This window comes from Nannobrachium achirus, assembly GCF_963921795.1.
Source record: "Nannobrachium achirus genome assembly, chromosome: 12".
In the NCBI taxonomy this organism is placed as follows: Eukaryota; Metazoa; Chordata; class Actinopteri; order Myctophiformes; family Myctophidae; genus Nannobrachium; species Nannobrachium achirus.
In genome coordinates, this window is record NC_137832.1 from 17,502,932 (window position 1) to 17,517,552 (window position 14,621).

The window sequence follows — 14,621 nt, forward strand, 5'->3', positions numbered from 1 at the left end:
CTTACCCGAAGTGGGGCCGCTATCACAATAGGGGGCGTGAATTTGTAGGCGCCTGTGTGTCTCTATGGAGCTTTGGAGTTTGGACGTGCTAGTTGCAAATCACTCAACGGTCCTGCATACCACCTGTTTCTAATTGCACATAATGCAGGAGGCAGCAGGATGTTGTGTTGTTGAAAATGAGCGCTTCCAAACTCTGACACTTGGAAAAATAATCCCCTGCACAGAATGTCTTGACAGAAAGTGGCTCATAACATGTCTATGGTAGATTTTTATGAAACAAAAACTTTGCAGATAGAAAGAGGATAATTCAAGCTTTCAGTACAGCCGCAATGTTGGTGAGTTTAACTTTGTTTAACACAATCAGATAGGACTTTTTTGTTTGGATGTATGGGCTGTCAATGGCAGAAATTAGTTTTTTTTGCCACTCAGTAGTTGTTCCCACTAGGTCATTCACGAATAGTGATTTTTAGTATTCGAATTATTCGACCTCAAAGTATTCGAATAGTCGAATATTCGACAGGACTGGCCAAACTGTCAAATATTAAAGTAAGCAAGAGGCGAACATTGTGAAAATAGCCGATCTACATGCTCACAACGCCTCGCGTTGCGAGGCGTTGTGAGCATGTAGATCTGCTATTTTCACAATATTTATCTGCGTAAGTCACATTAAATGTAATACCTACAATTCCGAGTGCTTGTCAGGGTGGGGGTCCTCAGTTCAAATATATTTATTTTGGGAGTCACAGCCTAAAAAGGTTTGAGAACCCCTGGTATAGAGCATTAACAAATTCATCCAAAAGGGGCATTGAAAAAAAAAGAAAAAAAGAAAAAAGAATATTCGACTTCGGTGAACAACGTCGAATAGTGACTTTGATATTCGAATATTGGAATATTTGGTGAATGCCCTAGTTCCCACATAACTTCCAGCAACAGAGATGTCACGCGCATAGCCTCTATATGAAGAGTCCCATTCTAAGCTGGTGGTTTTACCTCAGTGTCCTGCTTGTCCACCTGCTCCCAGCTGGCCTCCGAGAAGAGCTCAGTGCTGCAGCGAGACAGACAGTTGTGGTCCGAGTTGTACTCCGAGTCCGTCATTGAGGTCTGCAAGGATGGACAGTAGTTACATTAAGAGAATGAATCAAATAGATGGCTAGTACAACACAGGAATGCATTAATGCCAACGTCGTCTTTTTCTTCATGTCACAGTGTGTTCGTTTAAAAAAGAGAAAAAGAAAGGTAATTGGATGTTGTGGACAAGGGCCTTTACTGTAGTTCAGTTACAAGCATTGGAGGGTAAACAGCAAACTGGATGTGATTCATTGAGGCCAGTACTACAGTAATTAGCTCAACACATACCCTGGATATCTTTTCGTTATCTAGCTTGACGCGTCGATTCGCAAATATTGCGTCGATTAACATCCCTAATACTAACCCTAACCCAAAGAACAAGGGCAATATTGTTTAAGGATCATCCAACAGTTCTTGTAGTGTACAAGAGACATACACAACACGCTGATCAAAGCAGACCTTCCCCCTCACATTTCATTAGTTCTTTCCTCTCTGGAAATGACACATGTGGTCATTGCCAACAATATCATTTCACGCACAAAACTAAGTCATTGATTCAACCAGTCCCACATGAGAAGAAAACACGACACCAAAGTGTTGTTCCACGTTCCACTGCTATAGTCATATTATATACATGCTTAGATGACCATGCTGACAGGCATATTAAACAAATCACCGAACAGTGCAGCACTATCAGAAATAATGTAATGTCTAGTCCTGTGGCTATACTGTACACTTTGCTGGGGTGAAAAACAACACCTCCGTTCTCAGATATGTGGGTGGGATTCAGAAATTGATGTAATTAAACGTCCACGCAGAGGGAGAGACATAACTATGCTCCTAAAATGTGAGCTCTTCTAGATTCATAGTTTCATACTGTACACACACAGTGACTGGACATTTTGGCCCCTAAATGCCGCAATGACCATTCCTGTGAATTATTCCACGGATATAATCAATGAATACCCTCATGTCATGTCTGTAACTGCTAACTGCAACACTGTTGCTAGGCTTTATATCTTATTTCACGTGTTATGTTGTGGTGTTGTTCTACGATTGGTGATGCCATTATCCAAGAGCACTGCTTGGTCAGTTTATTATGTCAAACATAGAAAGCAGTGTACCCCACTACCCCAGTAACTAGTGAAACACAGCCATAATCCTGAAACGTCAGGATTAAACCTGAAGTTACCTCACAAAGCCCAATTCCAACATGCCAAACCATTCACTAAGCCTCAGTCAGATGTAGGATTACATAGTGCCTTACTTCAGAATTTGGAAAATACAGTGTTGTGACACTTTGCAGACAGGCATGCTTGTCAAGAAAACGGACGTCTTACAATTTACCACCAGGTTTTTGAACTTCTACACTTTCTGTAATGAAAGATAGTAGAATGTTGGCATGTCAGGAATGTTGAAACACTTCATTTCATTCAAATGTGTTAAATTAAAAAGTGACTGGCCTGGGCGGCTGGTCTAGCGGTCCAGGCAACTAGGCCTGACAGCGTGTTGGGTTCCACTCCCGATCCCGACCCCATTTCCTGTCAATCTACTGTTCACTATCAATAAAGGGCGCAAAAAGCCATTGTTTGTATTAAATGATTAAAAATCAACCCAAACGTCAACAGGGATGTTATAGCCAAAATCATGGCCCTGTTGCCCTTGTTCTGATAACACGTTAAAGAGATTGTATTTGACGCGGTGAAAGCCGCTTCCAAGGAGTGGCTTTGTCTGTCCCGTACCTGTTTTTTTGAGGATTCCCATAGATTCTCAAGGAGTGAGAATGTCTGTCCCGTACATGTCCCCTACCTGTTTTTTTTTTTTAGGATTCCCATAGATTCTCAAGGAGTGAGAATGTCTGTCCCGTACATGTCTCGTACATGTCCCGTGCATGCAGAATTGAGGATTGGTCAAGCTTCACATGACAATTTGGCCCTCAAGACAAAATCATTCATTCATTCAGAATTCATAAAAGTATAGAACTAAAGCACATAGAAAGTATAGATCTAGAACACACAATGTATAGATCTGGAACACTGATTTCAAAGCTCTATTACACATAGAATAAAAATTCACCGCTTCACTTCGAACCAAGGTTTGATTTTTCTCATTCTATTGGGGGTTTCTTACCATTTCATCTCCCATGTCTCCGTTGATCCTCAGCGAGCCGCCGCCGTGCTGCTGGCTCTCCAGGCGGCTCCACAGCTCCTGCACCTGCTTCTTCAGCGTCTCCACCTCCATCTGGTGGCCGGCCTCGATCTGCCTCAGCCTCTGCTGGATGGCGTCCGTGTGCAGCGTCAGCCCGTCGTCGTCCAGGTGGCTGCGCGACGGCTGCTCGGGGCTGCTGGCGGTCCGGCCGCCCAGCGGGGCGCCGTGGAAACAGCGGTAGTGCTGGGAGCAGCTGCCCCGTGGATGATGGAGGCTTAGGGAGTTGCAGCTGGCCAGGGACACCTGCCTGCTCAGCAGCTGGGTTCCCCGCTCCCCGTTCGCCTTCAGCCAGTGATGGCCCCCAGCACCGCAGGTCTCCACGTCTGAGCTCTCGCCGTTGTACAGCCCCTCCCTGCTGGGATGCTCCATGCTCGCAGGATGAAAGGCACTGACAGGGGGCTGCTTGTTGCTGCCGCCCCTATTTAAAGTCCTAGCAACCCCATGCTCTGGTTGCTCTAGGCTGTTGTCTTTCCCAGGGCAGGTGTGGTAGCTGCTGCTGCTGCCGTCGTTGCAAGGCTCAGGGCCCAGGCACGTGGGCAGCTGTTGCGATGAGAGCTCCAGCCTGTTGCAGGCCTCTTCAGTCAGAGTCTCTGTGGAGCTCTCCATGAGGGAGGGCCTCTTATCGAGCTGCTCCATGGGCTCCGCTGTGTCTCGGCTGGACTTTGGGCCAGGGCAGGGATTCTCTGTAGGGTCGGGGAAGGGGTTCTCTATAGGGTCAGGGCGGGGGTCCTCGGAAGGGTCAGGGCAGGGGTTCTCTGCAGGCCCTGGCTCCTCGGGTGTCCTGTCCCCGTAGCCATTAGTCATAGTTCTATGGGCTGTAGACTGCTCCAACTGGGCAGCGCGCTGATCTGGTGCCACCTGGGCAACGCAGTTCTCCAACACCTGCTTCACCAGTTTCTCAGAGATCTGTATCACGTCCTGTTCCTCCAGGGCCTCCGACCCTATTGTGGGCAGAGCAGTGGACAAGGGAGGACTAGCTAAATATACATCATCCTCCTCATTTAAACCATTCTCTGGATGATGACCATTGGAGAAGGCTGCTTCCTGCGTTTCAGTCCCATTGACCGTAGCATACTGATCAGCCTCCTCGGTATTGACTTTGTTCAGTGGTTCTGTCTCTCCGTTGCTTATGCTCTGGGCAGCAGTGGCAACAGGCTCCTTCTGGGAATCAACACCATTCTCCTCCTTTGTGGCTTCCTGAAGGATGTTCTCCATCTGACCTTCCGCTACGCCCATCGCCACGGACAGCTCAGCCTCCTCTGCTGCGTCTGCCGCTCCGGGAGAGCCCACCACGGAAGCTCCCTGCGCGAGGCCAGCCTGTTGGCCAGCCCGGGGCTGAGGGCTGTCCTCTAGCTCAGAGTCGCCCGTTTCCGGGCACAGCTGACCATTAGGTCTCCCGTCCTGGTCCCCACCTCCTCCATCGGGCCCCACGGCCATGTTGAGCTCCAGGGAGCGGCGGTGGTCCTGCCACTTCTCGTTTAGGCTCGGGTCGCTGGAGCGCCGGTTGGGATGAGGCAGCGAGCTTCCCAGCTCACATGCACTGGGCAAGTTGTCGAAAGACCGGGTCTTCGGACGTCTTTGAGGGGAAGGGGGGTTGGGGGGGAGAGGAATGGAGGCGATTAGCACATGGAAATGAGCTTTCATCGTCATACAATGTCGTTCAGTGTCTGTGAAGCCTCATGATTCAAAATGCAGCGATGCACATAATCAGTTAATCATTACAGACTGTTTAGGAGTAAGAGACAAGGGGACAGGGGTTTAATTGCTCGAGAACATGCTTTAAGGCTGACCTTAAAGGTTCTTCTCTCATCCCATAACGTAAATTAACCACTCAACATTCTATTTGTTTGTGCAAACTATCACCATAAAGTGTCAACATGACAAAAAAACATCTAGTTGCCATTGCCACTCTGTTCCTCTTTCATGTTGCCATGACGGTCATGAAGAATGAGATAAGCAGAACATAAAACAATTATCCATGACTGTGAGGAAGATGTGGGTTCAGTCAAAGCACAACATATAAACGATCAATGCCAGGGTCCTCTGAACTGTCAGGAGGGCCCTCAATCTGGGTCTATATTACATCAGGAAGGAGGAGCAGGGGGCTCGGTGCCAGCGTAACCAAGCTCACCTGCCCAGGGGTGCGTCCTCGGGGTTGGCACCAGGCACAGGGTAGGGTGCACATGATTCATCGGAGGGGGTGGTGGGGGAAGAGCTGGGCAGGTAGACCGCTGTCCACAGCATCAGGTTACGCACGTGACACACCGGATGCAGCACCTGCCAACAACCAACAGCTTTATCAGGATTTGATCGGCCTATGTCTTTTTACGGACAAGAGTTAACCCATTTAGGTCTAGAATTATTGAATGCTTTAACCAAAGAAAAATAGCAGATATACAAGCTCACAGCGCAGCACCGAGTGCCACGCTGCGAGCTTGTAGATCTGCTATTTTTGAAAAAGTCGTGAAAATGTGTGCACATCTTTGAATATATATGTATTTTCAAAGCGAACGTTTGTAACTAAAATGTTGCTTCTGGGTGGTCCCTGGAACTAAATATTTTGAGATGCGGGTCCGTGGCCAAATAAATATCATTTTGGGGGTCCTTCACATGAAAAGGTTTGAGAACCACTGACATAGTAGTCTCTCAAGAACAGACTAACTGAGCTCCAGTTAAGTGACAAGGACCTTTTCTTTGAAGATGGCTGGCCAGATTGCTGACATAGAAACATAGGTTTTTCAAAAAACCTTAGGAGTCAAAAGACACTTATAGAATCGGGTCAAAATTCTAATTTTCACGATTTTTCAAAAATAGCAGATAAATGGTAAATGGTAAATGGTGCATTTATATAGCGCTTTTAATCCAAAGCGCTTTACATAGATTGTGCATTACATTCACCCATTCACACACACATTCATACACCGGTGGCGGAGGAAGCCATGCAAGGCACCAACCTACTCACCGGAGGCAATTAGGGGTTCAGAGTCTTGCCCAAGGACCCTTCGACATTAACTCAGGGGGAGCCCGGATTCGAACTGGGAACCCTTCGGGATTTATACCCTTCGTGCTCTAATACCAGTTTCTCTACCCCTGAGCTATGCCGCCCAGGGGCCCATGCAGCAGATCTACAAGCTTGTGTGTATCTGCTATTTTTCAATGATACACAATAACGTGTAACCGTTCTGAATGGGTAAAAAAAGGGAGCAACCCATAAAATGTGGCTTCATAAACAACACTGATACAGTCGGTTAGACCTGAAGTGCTCAATTAGTAAAACATTCAGAAAATATGATATATTTTCAGAAATTATATATTTTCAAATTAATATATTTCATTCATCATATTTATTTTAATTGCAGGGAAACTTAGTATAAAAGGGATATGAAAGTGAAAAGAAGGAAATACTAGCCTGCAGCACAATACAAAATAAGCAGTCACAAACGTGTGAGACCAAAAAGGGGCATAAATCAAGTTCCAATAACGACCAACCATAAAACTAAACAAACTTGAATTACAACACTCTAGAGGTGACGGCCCTGCCCACATTGAGTCTCGGTCTTAAACCATCTGGGCCCTCAGGCTTTTGGAACGCCCTAAAAATGCCTGAAGCCTGGAGCTGGTAAAAATCTGTGTCAGCTTTAAAATCACTTCTTTAAAGAAAGATGACCAATGCATTTAATTTCTCTCATTTTGTTAGTTTACACTTCTGCCTTTAATTTTGATTGATATCTAATCATTATTTTTGTATTTATTCTTTGTTGACTCTTATTTGTTGCGAGAGCACTTTTTGATAGGCGTGTAACGATATAGTAACTGTATCGAAATATCGTTTTTAACTTAAAAAATCGAAGTATGTCGAAATGAAAACAGCTAAAATCGAATCGTATCGTTTTATTTTGTATCGTATCGAATCGGCAGTGCAAAGAATCGATTGTATCGATACTACCTACTTGTGCATTGTATTTTGCATTTTTAAGAAGAAAAATGTAAAAGGAGGGGTTTAATTACTTTTCCTTTCCATATAGCTGCACTGGTCTATGGATAAATGTGTGTAATCTCTGGGTTCATGTCAAGGCGCAGGTTTGCCAATATACAGTGTCCATGTATGTGGCAGATAATCACTGAGTTTACTTATTTATATCCATAATAATGCATGTTTCCCTTAAAAACCTGCACTATCCACACCTTTCACACAAATTTAATGTCTTTGCTAAATAGTTACTATATCGATTTTAAATCATTGAATCGAATCGTATCGTATCGTATCGCCATGAATGAACCAATATCGTCCATGTATCGTATCGTCAACCATGTATCGTGATATGTATCGAATCGCTATTAAAATGTATCGTTACACCCCTACTCTTTTACTTCATCCTTGAATGTACGATACAATTGAAATATTAGTTTTGGTATCAACAGTAATGTTGGTAGTACAAGTAAATAGAAACAGTGGTATCTGAGAATTCGAGCACTGTTCGAATATATGGCGACTGGCGTGAACCTACGGTCTCGGAGTGGGTGGAGTAAAGCATGTTCCTCAAGGCGCGGTTGGCTGGACGCAGCAGTGACCACACGGAGCACGTCCTCTCTTGGACGTGACGGTCTTCCCTCTCCTTGCCACCGTTACAGAGGAAAGTGCCGAACAGACAGGAGTAGGTGTGCTGAACCAGTTTTACCTACAAACAAACAGACAGACATGTAAGAGCTTGAAAGACACCCCAGGTATGAAAATATATCAGCACAACCCTTGCATATTTGCAATCGGATATTGAACATGAACAAAACATGGAATTGTTGCCCGACATTGGTGCCAATCTCATAATAAAAAACTACGTTAAGCTGATACAGACTTCTAGGTGGGCTGACGGTTCCATTTCACACCGCTGAGGGTTCATCTAAAGACACTTTCATAGTCAGGGAATTTTAATAAAACCTGGGAATAAATTCCATACCAAACAATTTCTTCACCAATGTGTTCGTAAAGGTGTCTAGTAACATATCTAACAAAGATTGAAATTCAAAATCCCTAGCAAAATATTTGACAGCTAGGGTAATTCTGGGTCTCAACACTATACACTGTACTATGGGGACAAAGGGGGAAAAATCACTCCCAAAAATATGCTTTAAGTAGCATGTTAGGGGTCTAACTAGGTGTTTTTAATTATTCTGAATCCATTGCAAGCATTTGTTTTGCACGAAAAACATTCATTGGGCCAAAAACAGACGCAAAAAAACGATGGTTTAGTGATGAGTCATCACTTTTCACAAGGTGTATGGGGTCCATTCAAACGGAGTACATTCTCCTGTTGCATGCTACATGTATGAACGGCCAACAATGGACAATGACCCGACCTGATTCCCAGGACATTTTCCAGTGTTCACACGATAAAGTGGGTTAACACTGACCAGGAAGGCGTCTTTGATTTCTCACTGAAGACGGATCACTCACTCACCAGTAGGGCTGTCACGATTATGACTTTTTACATGACGGTTAATTGTCACTCAAATAATTGGCGATTAACGATTTAATTGTGTTTTTGTCGTTGAGAATTACATTTCTGTTTGGCTTTTAGGCTTTGAAGTTGCACATGGTAGATATGACACATAACCTAAATATACAAAGAAATTACTGACATATTTGAAAACTTTATACTTAAAGTTGTACTATGTAACTTTTTTTATAAAACAAATCTTAAAATTCTCCTAACTATTAAATCACAAAAGTTTTAGAAGATCCGCGCCGTGAATTTCAGCCTGTAAAGCCTTCTCTGTATGTAAACTGAGATCCTTGCCGTGGACCGGATCTCGCGCCAAAATTGCGTCATCACACTACCGGCCAATCACAGCGAGGGTTATACAACTGCCGGCCAATCACAGCGCATCTTGAAGTGGGGTCGCTATGGCAGCCATATTTGTTGTCGCCCGTTTGTACCATCCCTTCTCTAGGTAATTTCGCCTACCAGGCAGGGTGAAGGAGTCCGTATCTCTGGAATTACTGAACGCACAGGAACAAGGGACCCCTTAAAAGATAGATCTCAGCGAGGTGGAGGCAGACGCGGGGGTCTGAAGGTACGAAAAACGTCCGAAAGACGCGGACGCGACCGCGGTTTGCTATAGGGCTAATGACCACTAGTTGGGCATCTTACACAGTATGGCTTTAAAAAAGAACATTGATAGTGTTAATAGCCGATCCACAAGCTCACAACGCGTTGTGAGCTTGCAGATCGGCTATTTCCACTACTTTTTTTACTTTAAAAAAATATATGATCATTTTTCGACATGGAAACGATTATGACGATTATGAAAGATAATCACGATTATGTCCAAAAATCACGATTAGACGATTACGTAGTAATTGTGACAGCCCCACTCACCAGGAAGGCCTCGTTGAACTCAAAGGAGCAAGGGAACTGTCTCTGCAGCTGGTGAACAGAGTCCAACCACTGTAGGAAGACGGGGCAGCGCTCGTTCAGGTCCTCAGAGTTCTCGCCATGGCCACAGCGGTCTGCAAACTTATGGCCAAAGTCTAGCCATTCAGTCTCCACCAAGACCTGGAAACCCTGCAGACACAGCCGGAACCACGTCAAGTTAAATTCACCACTCAAGTCTTATATAGCCTACGTACTGTATATATACAGATCCATCTCAGAACATTTGAATATTGTGTAAAAAAGCATTGCAGATACCATAGCAGCCCAAATCATAACGGACTGCGGAAACCTCCCACTGGACTTCAAGCAACTCTGACTTCAGAAGGTTGACATTTCTCTATTGTAAATCCTTGTTTTGAGTGGTCTCGTGTAATATTGTAATATTTTGAAATATGGACTTTTGATAATATTCATGAGATGTATGCCATAAAAAATGTTAACAAAAAAGGTTTGGAATAATTTACTGAATGTCCAATGTATCAATAATATATGAAAGTTTCAAGAAATATATGAAAGTTTCAATAAAATTGACTTTTCACAATATTCAAATTTTTCGAAATGGATCTGTATATATGTCACGGTTTTAAAGAGAACCAGGGCATTCGAGACGCGGAGCACTCGTGGTGCGGCACGGGGCGGAGCAAGCGGTCGCCAATACAACGTACTCCAGGCGGTGCGCCGCTCTATTGTCCACGACACTGCGAGCGGCTACCGAAGCCCCCCTGTATCCACGAAGCCCAAACGAGTTACGAGGCCCCCCTGGGTCCACGAAGCCCCAAGCGGCGCGAAGGCCAGCGGACCTTGGTCCTGCTCTTCGCCCCCGAGCGCCGCAGGCGCGAGTGGCCGCGAAGAGCGGGCCAGGGCCGCGCGGCCGGCGGAGCGCCGCGCGAGTTACGAAGCCGTGGTGAATGCAATCGTTATATTTATGCCCAGGCCGTAAGGCCTGGGCAAGCGCACGTTAAACGCCCTGTCCAAGTGACTACAATGGAGCTAATGGCTAGGCTAGGCTAGGCTAGGCTAGGCTAGGCTAGGCTAGGCTAGGCTAGTAAATAAAGAGTAAACACTTCCGGTCTGCGGCGAGTTCAAAGCGTGACGTAACTCTCTTATCCAGTGGCTGACGTCGCCATCTGGTGGTGATTAGTGTGTGGTGAACTACAAAACGAGCGCTCTTACCGAGGTCTCCCTGAGTTACCCATTTACCCTGTAACATATATATGTTACCGGATGTTTGGGTAACTCAGGACGTTCTATGTAAGAGCGCTTGTTTTGTCGTTCACCACACACCAATCACCACCAGGTGGCGACGACAGCCCATAGAGTTATAATGCGACAGCCATTCACTAGTGAAGGCGCTGACGTCACTCGTTTGCGACTCTTTCTTTATTTACTAGCCTAGCCTAGCCTAGCCTAGCCAGTAGCCATTAGCTCCATTGTAGTCACTTGGACAGGGCGTTTATCGTGGGCTTGCCCAGGCCTTACGGCCTGGGCATAAATATAACGATTGCATTCACCACGGCTTCGTAACTTCGTAGCGGCCACTCGCACCTGCGGTGCTCGGGGGCGAAGAGCAGGACCAAGGTCCGCTGGCCTGCGCGCCGCTTGCAATGTCGTGGACAATCGAGCGGCTCCGTTCCGCCCCGTGCTGCACGACGAGTGCTCCGTTTCTCGACCGTCCTGTTTCTCTAACAAACCGTGACATATATACACACATCATATGATGAATAGTGAAAATATTCAATCTACAGCATAAAAAGTGTGATGATGCGACAAGTTGTGAGCTTGTAGATCGTCTATAGTTTATGTTCACCCACAATGTTAAGGAAGTACAAGAATTTCACTGCCTGTAATGTTGCAACAGCTGTATAGCAAATGTGACAATTCCATAATATACAAGTTAACTTGTTAACTGCCAGGGGCCACAAGAGGCCGCTAAAGTGCCAGACATTTCTCCATAAGCCTTCGCTATAACATCCGGGTACCCAGGCAGAAGTGCATTGGGGTTTCACTGCAAACAGTGTTATGAACGTGGACCGGAGGAAGAGAGCTAACAGTTAGCTATCGATTTTTTTTTTAGAAGCCCGATTAAAGGCTATTTAGCCGCAAAAAAAACTTTTTCGCTGCCCTAGGAACACAGTTCAGAGAAAAAGGTCTCTAAAGATGTGAGAATGTATTGGATTAGGCGGCGCGATGCGATTACGGGCCGGTGGAAAGAGATCGCGGTAGGCGGCCTGGATCAAAATTTAGACGGGGCTTCGCCGAGGCCTCCGATTATTTAATTCATTTTATTAAAGAAACCGGAATTGTTCGGTTTTGGTACCTCGGATACGTCGCGCAAAAATAGTTTTTTTGGGGGAGCTCTAAACTTTATTCTAAACCATTTTCAATGGAATAAATCGTCGGAACTTGTAGAATGGCTCGTTGGAAAGCGATGGACGAGCCAGGACCACCCACGTCTCTACAAGCAGCTCAGGGTAAGTAAAATAGCAAAAAATATATTGTATTGGATTGAAAATAAGAACCGAAATTGTTCGGTTTTAGCACTAAAAGAGTTAAAGTAAAAATCAAATAATATAAAAAGATAAAACAAAGTAACCTACATCGTCACTAAAACGCACGTGAATCTCGAGTCCGTCCATACCTCAATAGTGCGGTAGTACGGGTCCAGCAGGAGCTTGGACAGTGCAGCGATCTGTGGCGTGCGGTCCCATCCGTCAGAGCAGTGCACCAGCACGGGTCGGTGGTCCCGGTCCACAGCGTTGACCACCAGCAGAGCAGCCTTCAGCAGCAGGGACATGTGCTGCAACCACTTGGTGTTCTCCAGGGCAGACAGCCAGCTGTGGGGGAACACCATCATGCATGTGTTTTATTGTGCTTGTCATTCTAGTATAACGTGTCTTAACCCATTCAAGATTTGAGTCACAAATTCGCTTTAAAATACATATATTCAAAGATTTGCACAAATTGTCACGACTTTTCAAAAAATAGCAGATCTACAAGCTCGCACCCCGGCACTCAGTGCCGCGCACCAAACCGGAGATTACTTTTTTTCTTTATATATATTTTTGGGGCTTTTTTATGCCTTTATTGACAGACAGTTAGACAGACAGGAAATGTGGGGAGAGACACGCAGCAAACCTGGGTCAGGCTCGGGAATAGAACCAGCGACCTGCCGCAGGCTACACAAAGCCTTATGTATATGTGCCAAGACCAGTAGGCCATCAGGGGCACCGAAACCGGAGATTTCCCGCTGTACCACGCTGCCATGCCCGTAGATCCCGGAAATGTAATTAGCTTTAATCATTATGAAACAATTAAAAGTATGATCGCTGTATATAGCCGATTCAGACTCTTTAGGTCCGCCTCCTAACTGTAGTCGGCCGTATTTCCTGTTTTGACCGGATCTAGATTTCCATATCCGGTCTAAGTCCCAATCGTAGCTCCGGTCCCATAGGTTTGCATTGTAAACAAGGAAGCTGCCTGCACGGCTATAACATGGTCTTTTTTCACGCTGATTCTTTTTTATTTGGATGCTGTTTGATTCTTTTACCCGCCTGGCATATGATCTGCGCACATATTGTCTGCTATGTGCGCGACATGGCCTCGCAGGAACATAACGCACAGCTCAGCGTTTTACATGAGTTTTTCTGTTAACAGCGGCAGATACAGCCTGACAACGGATATTTCTTTTTCCAATGGGATTGTTTTTTTTGAAAGCTGTGGTCCGGTCTGCAATGCTGGTACACGTTACATGCACAGATCGTGCGTGATGCGTGCACGTGCCCACGTTAAAAGGTAATGACAGTTGCTGAGTTCAGGCTATGTTTAAAATGGCAGAGAAAAAGTTAATGTGTTAATCTGTGCAAGTTATAAGGTTTGTGTTTTGTCTGCCATGCAGTGTTCTGCGTTGTTTCATGTGCCTTTCTGAAAGTAAAATGTTATGATTTGAGGCAGTCAAATGAACAGTAAAAAGGCAGCCCTTGCACACGCAAAGCTGTGCAAAAATCTATTTTTTTGGAGCTGTGTGGAACACAAGCTTCCCTATACGTGGCCGTGTGTGTAGGTATGTATGTTTGTGGGTGGGTCTGTCTGTATGTAGCCTCAAGCCTGTGGTGTAGTACCTTTTTTGACCACACATGTTAAGGGAGGGGCGCTGTTTTCAACTGCAATACACACACACACACACACACACACACACACACACACACACACACACACACACACACACACACACACACACACACACACACACACACACACACACACACACACACACACACACACACACACACACACACACACACACACACACACACACACACAGCTCCACTTCGAACAGAGGTTCGATTTTTTTATTTATGGCAACTAAGCTTTCGGTCACAGACCTTCTTTGTAAAATGAAGGGACTAAATCAGACCAAAACATTAGGGAACTGGGTTCACCTATGTACTTTGTCCTCCTTGAACTGTGTGTCAATGTTTAACTGATTTTATGTATCTAGGTTTAGAGTGCTATTGTGTAATGCATAATATGTATATGTACGGTGTATATTTGAGTCTTTGGAATGGAGATGACCTTGTGATGGAGGGTTTCTATTGTTCTCTGCATATGAAGTTAACCAATTACAGTATGTTGTGTAAATAAAATCATTTTTTTTGGCCCAAAGATCAACTTTTCTTTAATCCTTTCTCTCGGATTTGTTGGTAAGCACAAAATGAGTGCGTGAGGGCCGTTTATAAATGAGGCCAGTGTATATACTGTAGTACACTACATCCTACACTCATTTATTGGATCAGACAAACACATTGAACTACTGACACATACTCACAAACGCCCCGGTCTCTTCACTAAGACACAATCTCATTATGAGATCAAGCAGTGAGGAGCAGGATTTTTGAGCACGCTCCAAGTCAC

At 45.1% G+C, this 14,621-nt stretch overlaps 1 protein-coding gene across 3 annotated transcripts in view; it reads right to left on the reverse strand.

Moving 5' to 3' along the window:
- mtmr3 (myotubularin related protein 3) overlaps positions 1 to 14,621 on the reverse strand; it is a gene marked incomplete at its 3' end in the record, with an annotated part of 53,376 nt that overhangs the window by 6,493 nt on the left and 32,262 nt on the right. For all 3 annotated transcript variants that reach the window (XM_080737851.1, XM_080737852.1, XM_080737853.1), the window contains exons 13-18: positions 12,349 to 12,544; positions 9,654 to 9,839; positions 7,785 to 7,955; positions 5,408 to 5,553; positions 3,199 to 4,852; positions 991 to 1,101 (exon numbers count right to left, since the gene is read on the reverse strand). In XM_080737851.1, coding sequence (XP_080593977.1) covers positions 991 to 1,101; positions 3,199 to 4,852; positions 5,408 to 5,553; positions 7,785 to 7,955; positions 9,654 to 9,839; positions 12,349 to 12,544 — 2,464 coding nt within the window. The remainder of the gene's footprint in view (positions 1 to 990; positions 1,102 to 3,198; positions 4,853 to 5,407; positions 5,554 to 7,784; positions 7,956 to 9,653; positions 9,840 to 12,348; positions 12,545 to 14,621) is intronic.